This window comes from Pholis gunnellus (assembly GCF_910591455.1).
Source record: "Pholis gunnellus genome assembly, chromosome: 17".
Lineage (NCBI taxonomy): Eukaryota > Metazoa > Chordata > Actinopteri > Perciformes > Pholidae > Pholis > Pholis gunnellus.
In genome coordinates this window covers 15,694,301-15,709,110 of record NC_136544.1, presented here as the reverse complement: position 1 = coordinate 15,709,110, position 14,810 = coordinate 15,694,301, and the positions used below count along the sequence as shown (strand labels likewise).

The 14,810-nt window shown below is 44.7% G+C and overlaps 1 protein-coding gene across 1 annotated transcript; it reads left to right on the top strand.

Annotated features, from left to right (window-relative positions):
- The first annotated feature begins 4,022 nt into the window (after positions 1–4,022).
- Positions 4,023–12,901, top strand: LOC306709818 (ras-related protein Rab-37). Its single transcript, XM_079178111.1, has 9 exons — positions 4,023–4,407; positions 5,326–5,436; positions 7,289–7,330; positions 8,973–9,039; positions 9,233–9,285; positions 9,688–9,753; positions 10,522–10,578; positions 10,659–10,735; positions 12,744–12,901. The coding sequence occupies exons 1-9, from the start codon at positions 4,297–4,299 to the stop codon at positions 12,847–12,849; spliced, it is 690 nt and encodes a 229-aa protein (XP_079034237.1). The 5' UTR covers positions 4,023–4,296; the 3' UTR covers positions 12,850–12,901.
- The last annotated feature ends 1,909 nt before the right edge of the window (positions 12,902–14,810 follow it).

Below are 14,810 nucleotides of genomic sequence, written 5' to 3'. Positions count from 1 at the left end.
GTAGTAACACACTGTGTGACTTATGTTTCTACAGTCTGTGAGATTGATTTTATTGCTTTAAAACTGAAGCTATTTTGAAGACTTGATTCCTTCATGATCCTCAATAACTCAACTCTTCAATATTTGGAAAATGAATAATGCATTGTGTGTGTGTGTGTGTGTGTGTGTGTGTGAGGCTATAAACAAACATATTCCTGGTTACATTTGTCGTTTTGCCGACTCACAGCCAGCCAGAAACTACAGCATACCAACGACAGATGGCTCAACTCTCTGCAGGCTGCAACGGGCCAATTGGATCTCAGTTCTTAAAACACCCAAAAAACATACAAGTACTGCTTCCTTTAAAGTTTACGCTGGAATATGCAAAAAGGTATAAAAACCCAAATCTTGCCAGAACTGCTCATTGTTAGACAAGAAGGGACTTTGCACACATGAAGGGACGAGTTTTTCCTTCTAGTTCAGTCATTATTCTTACTGTGGAGGCTGAATGTGAAGTTATCAGCGTTTAAAGACATGAAAGTGAAAACACTGCCTGTTCTCTCTCTCTCTGCTGTCTCCAGGAGAATCCACACAGCACTGCTCACATCTAAAGCCTGGCTTTGTCTTCAATTATTAGTTGTTTAATTAAGATTAATTTTTAAAGAAAGAAAATAAAAGCAATGTTGGAATAAGGAGCTGAAACGATGGCATGGACGTTCAATAACAAGAAAAAGTACCACAAATGTTAAATACTGTTAAAAACTGTGTATGTACGACATGATGACATCCCTGAGGTGAGATACTTGAGACTAAATTACATCCACTGGATTCATCGGACACTCATGCATATATATATATATACGAGAGTGCTGGGCCTCCACTCGGCACTTAACTGTAACTATCTCATTATGAAACATCTCTGGAGACACATGCAGCATCTCTAGCCCCCCCCCCCCCCCCTCATTCACCCACCTCCATCCATTCAACCCCACATCTGCTTCCTGGAGATAATCTGCCCCCCCCCTCGCTGCTGCTCTGTTCCCCGCCAGCGTTTGTCCTGAGAACGTTTCTACATGCCAGCATCAAAAGTTGATGAAGGAGACATGAAATAGTAATATGTCGATTTCAAGGCCAGCTGAACGCGGCACAAACACCGTGTGACTCATGCACACGGCAGCTCTGCCTCTGGTCTGCATCGTTTGTACTCCAGGGCCAATTTGTACCGACTCGCACAGTGAGAGAGAGAAAGGCAGCATCTCTCTTAATGCCTGTAATTCAAAAGTGGAACAACATTATCTTATATTATTCATATCCTGTACGCTGTGTTTGAAAAGCTCATCTTCTGTTTGCTGCATTTCTGGAGATTGTATCTGTATGTTCAGCATCAAAAACTGTTGCTTTACTCAGCGTTTTAGACGGCCACATCTTTAATAAGAGCTCTGCAAGCATCCACTTCAAAGCACCCGATAGATTTTCATTCTGTACATCTGCCTAAACCATGTTATATTTCTAATGGGAGAGTGAAGTGAACGTATAGCGAGCTGCAGAGCGCTGCAATGCTGTAATGCTGCGCAGCATGTGGGCTCTTTGAAAGTGCAGATAAGAGGCAGGAGGAGGAGGAGGAGGAGGAGGGTGATAAATGTCAACAAAAGAGCCAAGCATCTGCAGCTGAGGACCTCTAGGCTGGACTCCCCCAGCTGCCACCGAATGAGATGATGACCGTGGCCACGAGGCCGATGGATGCCTTCGGTCAGTGCTGTGGTGTCAGAGCAGCAGATCCCTGCTGGGGACACACACGAGGAGTGATGTTATCACTCCGGCACTGTTCTTGTGTGGTGGTGGAAGACGTCTTGGATCATTTTACCTCTTTATGACCTGAAGAGACATTTAAGTAGAAGTATAAAGTGGCATAAAATGGACATACAAGTGTAGCGCTTGAGTTAATGTACTGCTGGTGAATATGAGACGTGTTTTAAAAATAAAAGGCAGAATAAAGAGATACATGTGGTTAGTGTTCCCCTTGTGGGTGCAAGAACATCAGCCTGATCTCTAATACAGTGACACGGTTTCAGGCCCAAACACACACTCACACTCACACACACACCCTCCACTAACTACCCAGTTAACCACTGCACATTGCCCTTCCCTCTTGAAGGCATTAAGCCGTCACATTGCATTACAGACCGCTGAGCGACAGATGAACATGTACAGTAACCTACACTGCTTGTGTGCCCACACACACACACACAGTGTTCTGGCCTCAGGCGATGAGCAAGTGGAAACATAATGTCGCATCTCTCTCTCTCTCCTCCCCCCCGCAGACGATCCTCGTGGGAGACAGCGGAGTGGGCAAGACCTCTCTGCTGGTCCAGTTCGACCAGGGCAAGTTCCTCCCCGGGTCCTTCCCCGCCACCGTCGGCATTGGTTTCACAGTGAGTCTCCACACTTCCTGTCCTCCACCACACCCTCCCTCGCATGTGTCGTCCCCCCCCCCCCCCTCTCATGCTGTCGACTTCACTGCTGTGATGTGGAGGACTTGTCGCTGCGATGGGGCTGTTTGTACTGAAGTCATTGACGTGACAGTGCAGCTAATCTTCTCCTTTTTCATCTGCTGCCAGTGAAGTGCGGCATGAATCAGTGGCATCTTCTCACTGCGTTCATTACGACCACTAACGTTATGGTTCATGACGCCCCTGCTGTGATGAAGTCGGTGTGAAGACACAGCGCTGCTAATGGAAGTCACGGCGGCAGGTTGTTTGCTGCTGTCTTAACAAAGCTGTTTTAGGTGATTGTATGCTTTGTGACAATTCCTTCAATCCATGTGAGAGGAGGGAAAGGGAGACGGAATAAGACGTTTGGCTCATTTAACGTAGGATTCTGCGGCTGTGAGAACTTTGGCTTTGTGTCATTGCCATTAGAGCGGCACGGAGACGGCAGAAAGCTGTGAGAAAGTATAAAATTGGCTTTGCCATTTCGCATTAGCGTGAGATTGTGTTAGTGTGTGAGTCAACCTTCATAAAGGCCTGCGGAAAGATGCACCAGAGACACAAAATAAGTCACTCTGCTGCAGCTGCACACGTCTGGATTTAAAGTAGGGAAAGACTGACCTGGATTGTTTTAGAAAGGGCTTAGTGTAGGTTGTTAAAATAACATGCCTTAGATGCATATTTTTTATATTCTTATTATAAACTTTCACCTACATTTAGAGCTTTCTCACTCTTTATTTTTAGATGCACTTCTCTCCACTGATTCCATCTCCAAAATGAATGTTTCATCTTCATGTTCATGTCTGAGGGGTGACAAGTTGCCTTCATGTGCTCAGACGATAGATTACGTGTCGGTTATGTAACATAAATGATCTCTGAACCATTTGCCATTAGTCCTGTCCCCACGGAGGGGAGCGGGGACGGGATTTGAACACTGGGGGGAGACAAACACTGCAGATTCATTTTTCGGCTCAGCCGAAACCATTTCTGACATGTATGACATGCTAATTAAATGGGATATTTATAGAGTCATGTGTGTTATTGAGACTTGTATTGTCTGGACTGCTGTGAGGAGAGCAGCCCACGGGTTGATGCAAAAGCAACACTAATTAAAAAGGATATAGCTACTAATCTGGGAGAGTATTCGAAGAAACATTAAGGCTCGTGCGCCATTTTACGCACCAAGAGCAGTTCATCTGTACCCGTAGGAGATTATACACATCAAGTGTGTTCACACTAACAGATCCCAGTTCAGCCTCCGTCCTCCTCCCCGGGTCTCCGCGCTCTCCTCTCTGACCCGCTCACTGATCGAGCACCACCTGTGGCGGATGAGTCAGCCGTCAGCGCGCGCTTGACCCTCGCAGCTGTTATTTGGGGACAGCGTGAGACCGAAACGCAGACCGACGCGCTCACTCACACGAGAAACCCACAGTGTGCTGTTAGCTGTCTCGGTTAACCGCCTGCCCACGCCAGGATGCCGAGAAATGTTTCCGCCTTGTTTTGTCACCGCCGCTCTCCTGACTGGTGGACGCAGACGCGCTGATTGTTTTTCAAGTTTTGACAGCGTCGCTTCCGTCTTTCCACAGCACGATATCAAGGTGTGATTTATTCTTCTTCTCCTTCTCCTTCCTCCTTGTGGAAGCGCCCGGTGATCATTCTGTGGCCACGCGCAGTAATGCTCGCAGAGGGGCTGGAGGCTGGCGGAGACCGGGACTGAGCGGCGGACAGCTCGCAGAAAACCGTGCGCGTCTTTTCTCGGAACACATCTCGGAGACGTCTGCAGGTTCGGCTTCCTTGTCAAGCCTGCGCTCTCTTCTTTCCTGGCGTTGCGATGTCCACGAGAAAGACATCGTTGACGGACAAGCAGGCTAAAAACGGAACGTCCAAAAATGCGTTGGAGAGATGCGCTTCTGTTACCGAGTATTATGATGTTGCGTTCAAGGTGTGTATTTCCGTCTCGTCTTGATTTTTTTTTTTGTTTAGTTGTTGTTTGAGGTGCTAACATGTGTCTAGATGTGCTGGAGGTTTGACACAGAAAACAGCTGGGTGCACCTGCAGCAGCATGCATGTTGCCTCTCCACATCTGCATAATGAGTGAAACCTGAAACTATTAGTGTGTCTGTCTTTATGCATCCTCCTGTTAAACAGGAGGCCAAGTCATCGACCTGATGGTTTGATTCCTAACAAGTCTCTCTGAGCCTCTGAATCTCTGGAGGTTGCTTTGTCCGCCCTAACTGATAACGCAAATATTTGCTGAGGGTGTACTTGTTGCTCCCTCTCATAAAATATTTATACAAAGCTGAGGCACACCAGTAACTGTTTAATAAAGACAAAGGGAAAAGTTGAATTGTGCTGTTATCTATGAACACTGTGTGTTTATGCCGCTTTGACTCTCTGTGCAGGATGGATTGTATAATCACACATCCTGTTGTTTGCAATCATATTGATTAGTTTTGGACGCTCGCTGAAAAAATGATGAGTTGAAATTGGAGTTCAAACCTCTCCAGCTCCTCTCTGCAGAGCACCGCATGTTATTGGCAGCTCAGACACACACACACAGTGTGAATTACAAGACTAGTTTAATTTTCCTTAATATGAACTGAAATCTTGCCAAAAAGCAGACATTGCACAACATCATCCTCTTGACTCAACAACATGGGCGCAGTTGCGAAAACATTTCTTCTCGCTCAGTTGCAAAATCAAACCTCCGGCTTTAATTTCCTCTTCAGTGGGGGGGGGGGGGGGGGGGTTGTGCTTGTTTATCATAACACCATGTATGAGCTGTCAGTCATGTTGTTTTTTTGTCCCTCTTCTCTGGTGGTGGTGGTGGTGGTGGTGGTGGGGGGGGTTTGCTCTATAGGTGATGCTGCTGGGAGACTCGTCCGTGGGGAAGACGTGCGTCTTGGTGCGCTTTAAAGACGGGGCGTTCCTGGGAGGCAACTTTATAGCCACCGTTGGAATAGACTTTAGGGTGAGAGAGATGCTGTTGAACACAATGGCTCATTATAATGTTTATTGTTTCTGCTGTTTTCTTGTTTCTATCACGAGGAAACACTTTAGCATCTGGAAAACAACCTAATGATATTCTATTTTTTTTTAAGGCAACAAGGGATCCACTTGTTAGAGTTACTGCGGCCCAATTATCACCTTATTTCCTCGCTGAACACTTCGTCATTCTGCGATGATGGCACCAAATGTACAAATCCTCTCTCGCCAATCAGTCGAGTTCACAGACCACTTGTGCTGCGAGGCTCTGAGGACGGCTTCGTAAATGTCTCGGCTGATGCCTGCCCACGCCTCTGTCTCCTGGACAAATTGGCTGCAGCTTGGCTCGGTCCTGGAGGAGCTGCTAAACTCGTCACATATGCACACACGCAGACACGCGCGCAGACACACACACACTCGTGAGTGACGGTTGCTGAATCTGTTGCAGATTTCTTAGAAGACATCTCACTCTGCGGGGATGAACATGCAAACAAGCTGTTTGACCCCCAGTCTGCCTCCAATCAATGCAAAAACACTCACACTAATTGCGAGTCAAGTAGGGGCGGTTTGAGGAGGAAACTGTGCTGCATTAGACAGAGCGACGTCTTCTTTGAAGACATTATAGAGCGTAATGGACATCAAACTAGAGCTGTATGGCCGTCGTCTATTCGGAAAGCATCCACGTTGCATCTCGCCACTACTTCAAGCAAAGGCAACAAGTCCTGCCGCCGGCACCCATTCATAAAACGCCTTACAAAGGGACCTGACGCTGGTTTACACTATTCATTCAGACCGTCTCCTAACGAGAGGCAGCGACCGTTTTCTGGCTCGTGTTTTATGAGAAGCTGCTTAGAAACGGAGTCATCTGCGAGGATCCGTTGAGTCAATATGCTGAGGTTGTCCTCTGTGCACGGATAGGCAGGCAGGCTGCTGTGGCAGCTTGTAACATGGCCGGGCTATTTTCAGCATGCTTCCTTGTAGCAGTTACTCAGCATGCAGGCTCCTCTCACGTCATAATTGAGAGAGGGGGGAAAAAAAATGGAAACCCATGGCAACTAATGCAGGGGTTGAACCATGTCCGTTCTGCCAAGGCAGAGGATTCAGCAGGTGGCAGCTCTCTCGTTTGCACTCGCAGCAGAGGCTTCCTTTTGTGTCACCACGTAGAGCTCTGTCTGCATTTCTGCATAGGAAGAGGCGGGAGCTATTTTGTGATGACCTGTCACCCGACACCCAGTGATGAAGTGATTGAGGAAGTGCTGCAGAACATTTCTCTAGTCACACTTCCTCCATCTCTCTCTCTTTGGTGTTGTTTGTTGTTTGCTGTGCAAAGGTTGAAATGCGGTTGTGACCTAGCAGGTCATGTTAACATAAACAACTCCACTTCCTCCCCCACATGACACAGAGCATGGTGGAAAAAAACAACACTGCATGTTACCTTAACCATTATTTCCTCATGGGTCACAATATTTAGCTTTTTTTTTTTTTTTTAAGCGGGGTGCCCCAAACTATTTTTAAGCCGCTCTTTTCTTCTCAGGACATCAGAGGGCCCCGCTACGGGGCTGCAGGAAATGAACGGGGGAGTCGGTTGTTATGCTGCCAGTCGTCTTCCTCACTGTTGTGTAATTAAGTCTAATCCCAGGACCTTGTTGTTGAGTGGGTGTTGCAAATTACTTTCTCTGCCAGCATTCGAAGCCACTTTTAGTTGTCTTGTTTCTTTTACCACATGCCGAGCGTCTTATCGTTTTTCATTCTGCTGAGACGCTCGTCGTTCGGCACTACAGTCTATAAAGCATACGGTGGGCTGTCACAGTCTCTCACGGCTCCTCTCGTGTTTGCAGAATAAAGTGGTGGACGTCGACAACCTGAAAGTCAAACTGCAGGTGAGAACATGCGCCTTTTTCTCCAGCTTCTCTGCTTTACATATAGCAGTACTACTACAATAGGCTATGAGGAAGGACTCTGTAGTGTTGTGTGCCAGCAGCAGGCTGTTGCTCTGAGGCACAAACAGGTCTATCATCATAACCTGTTCATTCAACACAGAGTGGAGGATGACAAAATTAGATTGTTCTGCCAACTCGGGTAAATCATTAGATTTTCTTTTCTTGCATGGTCCCTGAACATGATGAAATCCTGTTATTAAATCCAAACTAGACCATGACCCCATGAGTCTAAATCTCTACTATAGAAATGAAGCTGACGTGAGAGACAACAGTTTAAAGTTTTAAGGCTGGCTGGAGGAACAATGTAGCAGATTGATAGACGTAATATCGTCATGTTATGTCTTTTTAAACTAATTATTAGATAGAACCTAAAAGCTGCACTCTGCCTTTAGACAACTCAAAGGAATTTGAGGAAAACACAGTGAATAACAGATAAAATGTGTTTTTTTTTCAGCTTTCCATTTCCTTAATATAATCTATTAATTTAATTAAATACATTAATATGGGATTCAAAGCATAACTACACTAAATGGTGAACTCCACTAGTCAAAAGCTGCATTGGCAGTTAGTTAAGGTGACCATATCTTTTTACAACCTTCCAAACTGGGACGCTTAATTAAACCCCACTTCATGCACGAACACATGTGTGTGCTTCTGCAACGTTTTCATCAGAATGGGGGACTAATTATTTCAGCGCTGAGAACACACACCGATTTCAACACCATGGACAGTAGATCAAAATCCACCAAAACAGATGTTTATTTGAGAACTGTCTAGTAACAATAGTAGACACAAAACCCATGGATTGGATACGTGTACTATAATAATAGAGTGTCAGATACCTTTAAAACTAAACGCAGGGTATTGGTCAGTGTGCAGGCTGCCAGCTATAATGGCCGACTGTGATTCTCTGCCAGCTATTGTATAATGCTATCAGACTCTCTTAATCTTGATCTTTGGCATTTCCACTGTATGAAACGGAGGCCTCCTCGAGGCGATTTCTTCTTAGGCGTGACCGCTAAGCTATATGTTAGCGTCAGAAAGAGCCGCCGGTGCCATGGCAAACCATAGTTATTGCTACTTTGCTAAGCTAGGCTAGTTAGCCTACCTTTTAGCATGAGTAGAGCTGTTGTTATTCTCTATGACCAGCTCTACTTGCTACCTTATTTAAGTATTATGTATGTCCCTGTTTATGGTTAACAAGCTAAACTAAGATGTTAGTTCATTGTAATTGAGGTATTTAATTTACAGTAAACATTTAGGGGGTTAAAACTGAATGTAGCTTTAGCGGCTGGCTGTGGCTAACTCATCTGACCAGCTTGAACTAGCTCAATGTGTCCATCTTGCTTCAACTGTTTGGTTTTGAGCCGTTTGATTTGAAATTATAGTTTTCTAAAACTATGTAAAAAAAAAAAAAGAAGTCAGATTCTGATCTAAACTACTTTTGGACTAAATATATAGTTACTGGATTTTGACCTTGTGGGTTGGTATAATGGTATGTTTCTGCTTAAGTCGTCGGCTGTGGAGGATGGTTCAGTTTTCCCACGTTGGATGTTGTGTAATTATGTGGTTTGTTACGCAGATCTGGGACACAGCTGGCCAAGAGAGATTCCGCAGTGTAACACACGCCTACTACCGAGATGCCCAGGGTAACCTTTGCTTTTTATATTGCACTTCCTCGTGCTCTGTGTGTGCTGATGTGTGGGAACGGGGTGTTGTAGGTAAGGGTGAACCCGGGCTGAGATGTGCACATTTTTGTTTTTATTAGTGTGCATAGAAAGTGTGAGTAGGTGTTGATGTGTGCGTTGCATAAGGATAAAGGTGTTCCGTCTTCTTTTACAGCGTTACTCCTGCTTTATGATATCACCAGCAAGCTGTCGTTTGACAATATCAGGGTAAGACCATTAAATTACTTTTCCCTCCCCTCACTTTATTCTCCCTCCTCATCTTCACTCCCTCAACCGTCTCAAGCTGAACGCGTCACTCTGTCTGCTCACATGCAAAATAGTGTCGAGGACCTCCAGCCTTTTCTCGCTGCCCCTCTTTGGAAATGACATGATGTTATCGTTCGCTCCGCTACACGGTTCCCAGTTTCAGTAATGAAAAAGCAATAAAAATGTTCAAGGATAGGAGTGACTCAGTCTCACCAGGATTGATTGGAGGATGGTAATGACACACTGCTCAGGAGGAGAGTGAAAATGCAGACTTGAAGTGGTATTTGTTTTGTTCATAAACCAATTCCCCCCCCCCCCCCCCCCCCCCTCCTCTGTATCTGTCTGTCTTTTGTACTTTCAAAGGCTTGGCTGACTGAAGTACACGAGTATGCCCAGAAGGATGTGGTCATCATGTTGCTCGGCAACAAGGTGAGCGAAGCTTCCTATTTTTGCGTTCCATAAAAACAGATCAGGAGGATAACGGGTCTCTTAGCACAATTTAAACACACTCTTATCGCACTCAGGCAGACGTGGGAATGCTTAAAAGCCAGTAAATGTCTCCACCGAGCAGCACGTGTGCAAATACGAACTCTCCCTTGATATTTAAAGTCTTAACTGCGTTTGTGTGTCTCTAAATATTTTATCTTTTGAATTTCCCCCGTGTGAAAATGAAGTTGGTCCATTTACAGAATCGTCCACATCAACACACTCGATTCCTACCCATCACCCAATGTTATTAGATCATTGTGACTGCGAAGGACAAACAAACAAAACACGCCATTAAAATGACTTATCGCTTGCTCCAAGCTTCCCTTGCATGGAGCCATTTCCTCCACGACGCCGCTGGTGATGAGTCTGCAGTCGTTGCTGATATATTCCTACGCTCCCTCTGGCGGCTCAGAGAGGACTCATGTTTCTCCGGGGTCGGAGATGTCACGCAGCAGCAGATCAGATCGTTTGCTGTGAGAGCAGCACGACTGCCGGCATCGGTCTGTGCGAACGCTGCTCTCCTGCCAGAGGTTGAGTTTCTGACATCTCATCAGTCTGAAGGAGCTCTGGCTCCGCGGTTGGCGGCGGATAAGAGGATGCGCGGTCTGACCCGACGGTGCTTCACTGAAGCTAATGGCATGGGGAATCTCTGACCCTTCACCTCCACTATGATGACTTGTTTTTCTCTCCCCTGCTGCTGTCTTACAGGCAGACATGGCCGCGGAGAGGGTGGTGAAGACGGAGGACGGAGAGAAGCTGGCGAAGGTAATGTATGGCGGCGCTACGCGGTCACGTTCTCAACGACAGACACTCCACATGCTCCTCTAATGGTTTTTCCATTGTAGGAATACGGTGTACCATTTATGGAGACCAGTGCGAAGACAGGAGTCAATGTGGAGCTGGCCTTTCTCGCTATAGGAAAGTAAGTCTTAAAGCTGCACTGATACATATTTTATACCAGCAGTGGATGAAATTACAATGTGTAATGTGAAGTGTGTAGCTCAGACAATCATCAGCTGACTCTGCAGAGGATTTCTTTAAGCTCTTAATTTTGGTTTTGCAGCCCAAACCTTTACTGTTTTGGTTCATTCTCACTGCTCTCTTCAGCATTCCTTTCCCGCAGCAGCTTACCGAAAAAAGCTCTTATTAACCCACCGTACGATACCTGCCCAGCACGGCAAACCATCAACGTTAGCGACTAGCTGCTGAACGGCTTGGAGCATTTAGCAATTAAAGAGATAGATATCTCACTCAATAGTTGGTAAAACAGAGCTTAAAGAGAGTGAATACTGGACTTATATTCATCAGGTGGCCAGAGACTCTCAAACTGGCGACCCGTCAATCACAAGGTAGCCCCACCCTAAAGCATCTCCTACTTCATTGTCTATTTTACTTCATTTACTAAATGAACATCATGCCGCATTGAAGAAGACTTAAACTCATGTTCCCAATGTTTACTGAGGTAATGAATCAAGTAGGGTCAGTTTCTCATAGACTTCTATACAATCAGACTTCTTTTTGCAGGAGTCGCCTCCTGATGGCCATTAGAGAGAATGCAAATTTAAAGTAGTTCCACATTGGCTTCACTTTTCAGACCCGGAGGTTGCCGCCTGCTCACTCCTCCCTTCCAAGCGTTTAGAGGAACCTACAGTGGCCTTCAGGTGCATTTCAAGCTCCACTTAAAGATAAAACCACGAAAGGCCCTCTCGAGTCAGTCTTTGGTATGTCCCTTTTGGGCTGCTGTAGAAACATGCTGCTAGTTTCAAACATAGTTATGAATATTATATTCCATGTCTCCCAAAAGATGCTTCTAAATCCTACACACTGGTCCTTGGAGAGGTTTATGATAAGATGCACATTTTAGATAAATATCCCTTCATTTTATTTCAGAGACATGATTGGTTAATCTGTGCCGTGTTTTTATTCTGAGCTCTAAATCACAGCAGGTTTTGTTCATGTTTTGTTTTCACAATGATGGAAAGAAGCAACAGCAGTCCAGCAGATCTTTCTCTACACCCGACCACATAAATGAGCGAAAACGACTGAATAAAGAACATTAACATAAAAGAGAGAGAGAAACATAACAAACACTCTTGGGGATTATACAGAGGAATTATTGGCACTTTTCTCATTTCCAGAGTCACCTAAGAGTAATCTCCAAAACAAATATTTAACACTTCAAAGGCTTTGTCATCTTTTAAATAGTCCTCTGATGTGAGAAAATGAATGTTTCTACAACACAAACAGAATCTTTCTCTTCTTGTAGTAAACAAAATGAAATGTATTCCCAGTTTAGTCTGGGTCATGCTTCTCGAGTAGTAAACACTGAGGTTCCACATAAAGGGTTTGTATTTTAATCCGCTTCACGCAGTCAGCCGACATCTTTCTGACGACCCTGAGTTCACTCTGGTCTTCTCCTCTGAGTATTTTTATACTTTGATTTAGCATTAATGCTCACAAGCCTTCCTCTGACTCCTGCAACTAATCTGAACACTTTCTTTCAAGCTAATTTCTTATTTGTTCCTGTTGACTTGTTGTAATGGGATTGTTCCCTGTGGATGTCAGGCTTGAACTGTGTAAATTATACATTTGAATGACTTCCTTGTGCTCACACCTTTTTTATTGAAAGGCAGGAAAATAAGAAACGGATTTTTAGTGAGTCTGAAAAAGGACTGATTGCACAGCATGTTTCTTAGACAGCAATGTGGGTGATTTGCTATCTTCATGTGTATTTTAAATGCAAGTTGGATTAAATGATTCATGCCAGAGGCATTTTGATTAAAAATCAGTCCAGATAGATGTTTCCCTTCCCTCGCTAGCTTTTTCTATATTTCTCTTCCTTTCTCATTTTCTTGATTTGCTCACCCTATGTGCTCCATCCCACACATCCACCCCCTCTGTATCCAACTTCCTGTGTCTCTCTCCGTCAGGGAGCTGAAGCACAGAGCGACACAGCAGCAGAATGAGCCCAAGTTCCAGATCCACGACTACATCGAGTCTCAGAAGCACAAGTCTGGCTGCTGTGGCCACATGTAGCTGATCCTGATCAGCAGGCAGTGAGAGACACACAAAGAGGGAGAGAGAGGGAGCGAGGGAGCGAGGGAGGGAGGGAGGGAGTGGGTGGGAATGAGGTAAAAAAAAAAGAAAAGAAGTCTGCTCTCTTATGAAAAGCTAATCCCAGCACTAAACCCGAGGAGCAGACGACCTCGTCTGGAATGGAAGGTGAATCTGGATTGGCCGCCATCCCTTATCTGAAATGTGAATTTAAATGTCATGCGTAGAAATGTTTGTGGTCTTTGTGGTGACAGTTACAATCTGAAATGCAATATCAAACAGGAAACGTGCTCATTATTTTATTCTGCATCGCTGCAAACTCAAAATTATTGATTTTGGATGAGAAATATGGGGCCCGTGTATTATTTTGGGGAAGGAGGTGTGTGCCTGGTCAGACGCATTGCACTAAAGGTGAACTACACCCTCAAATTCCTCTTGAAAATATCTAAATATAACAAATAACAGCACAGTTTACTGCCACTGAGGGGAAATAGATCTGGCTCATGTCAGCATGTCTTGGCATTTGCTAATGCTAAAGCTAACATGTCTAGCAGGGGCCAACATTCATAATAAGTAAGTTTTAGGCAAACAGTATTTGTATAAGTGAAGTATTTTGACAGTATTCACCTTGTGTTATAGTCATGCAGTATTATGTTTGCTAGTGCCTTAGCTAATTACAGTAACTTGCTAACACATAGCTAACATTAGCTCGCTAACATCAAACTTGTACTCCTGGTAGACACACGGTGCTAAAGTAATCCTTTTACGTGCTGAAATGGTCAGCTAGCTACTTGCATTGTTAGCTTTCCAGCCATTGGTTGCATATTGATAGTTTTCCCCTCTGACGGGTGTGGTTTTCACTTTGTGTCTCTTTACACCTCTGAGTCTATTTCCTCGTGGTTGGAACGGGGCCACAGAATTTGGCTGAACCAAACTTCCAAGTCCAAGCAGACAGAAACATGTATTAACATCCAACCCTGTCTCCTACAAAATGAGGTTCCCATACAACTGATGTGCACTCTCAATTATGTTTTGAGGAAAATGTATTTTCATGGTTATATTATCATGGTTGGCTCAAAATGACTGTGACATTGAACCAAAATACGACAAAAGTATCCGCGACTAAATAGATTTCCCTGGAAACATATTTCACAATGTTTCATTGTGTGGGGGCGTAGATTTTAGGAGACGGGGCTGTAACATTGTATGCCAACGAGAATCTTTGTGAATATGTGTGCAGCACATATTTTAGTATGTGGTTCAGCTTGACTTCATGTTTGTAATGAAACTGTTTTTGGTTGCTGTTAAACTGAGCTTCAGTAACTTCATCTGTGAGCTTGACTCTTTGACCTTTGGTCCAGCAAAACACTGAAAGCGAAGTTCGTACCTAATCTCAGAACTGTCACCTTCTTCACCCTGCAGTTTGCAGTTTTATACAAACAATCAATAGGACTGTTGGTGTGGATGTCGCATTGTTTTGCCCTGCAGCTCGTAGTTTGTTTCCCTCCCTGTTTGACCAGACTGTGAACTGAATCCCCTTTGGCCTTACAGTCTGTTTCATCACTCATCGATAACTCAGCGTGTTTGAGAAGTGGACTTCAGTCTCACAGTCAGATTGTAGCTAAATGATCCCGTCTGTTCACATCTGTACTGCTGTTAGATAGAATAAAGACAACTTTTTGAGGGCGCCCGCCCACTGTGTGTCTGTCTGTACAATCAATTCAGGGCCAGTGAAACGTCATTCAAAGAGAAACTGTACATGGAGATGTGCTGGAGGATCATCCCACTGCTGGCTTCATACAAAGAGATAATTATTGTCACGTCTTACCATTCTCACACACACACACACACACACACAGAGTATTGTAAGTATTGTGTCTCCTTTACCGATGGATGTTGTTGTCTAGACTGTTCCGAAGCTTTATCTGTTTGCGTGCCGCATT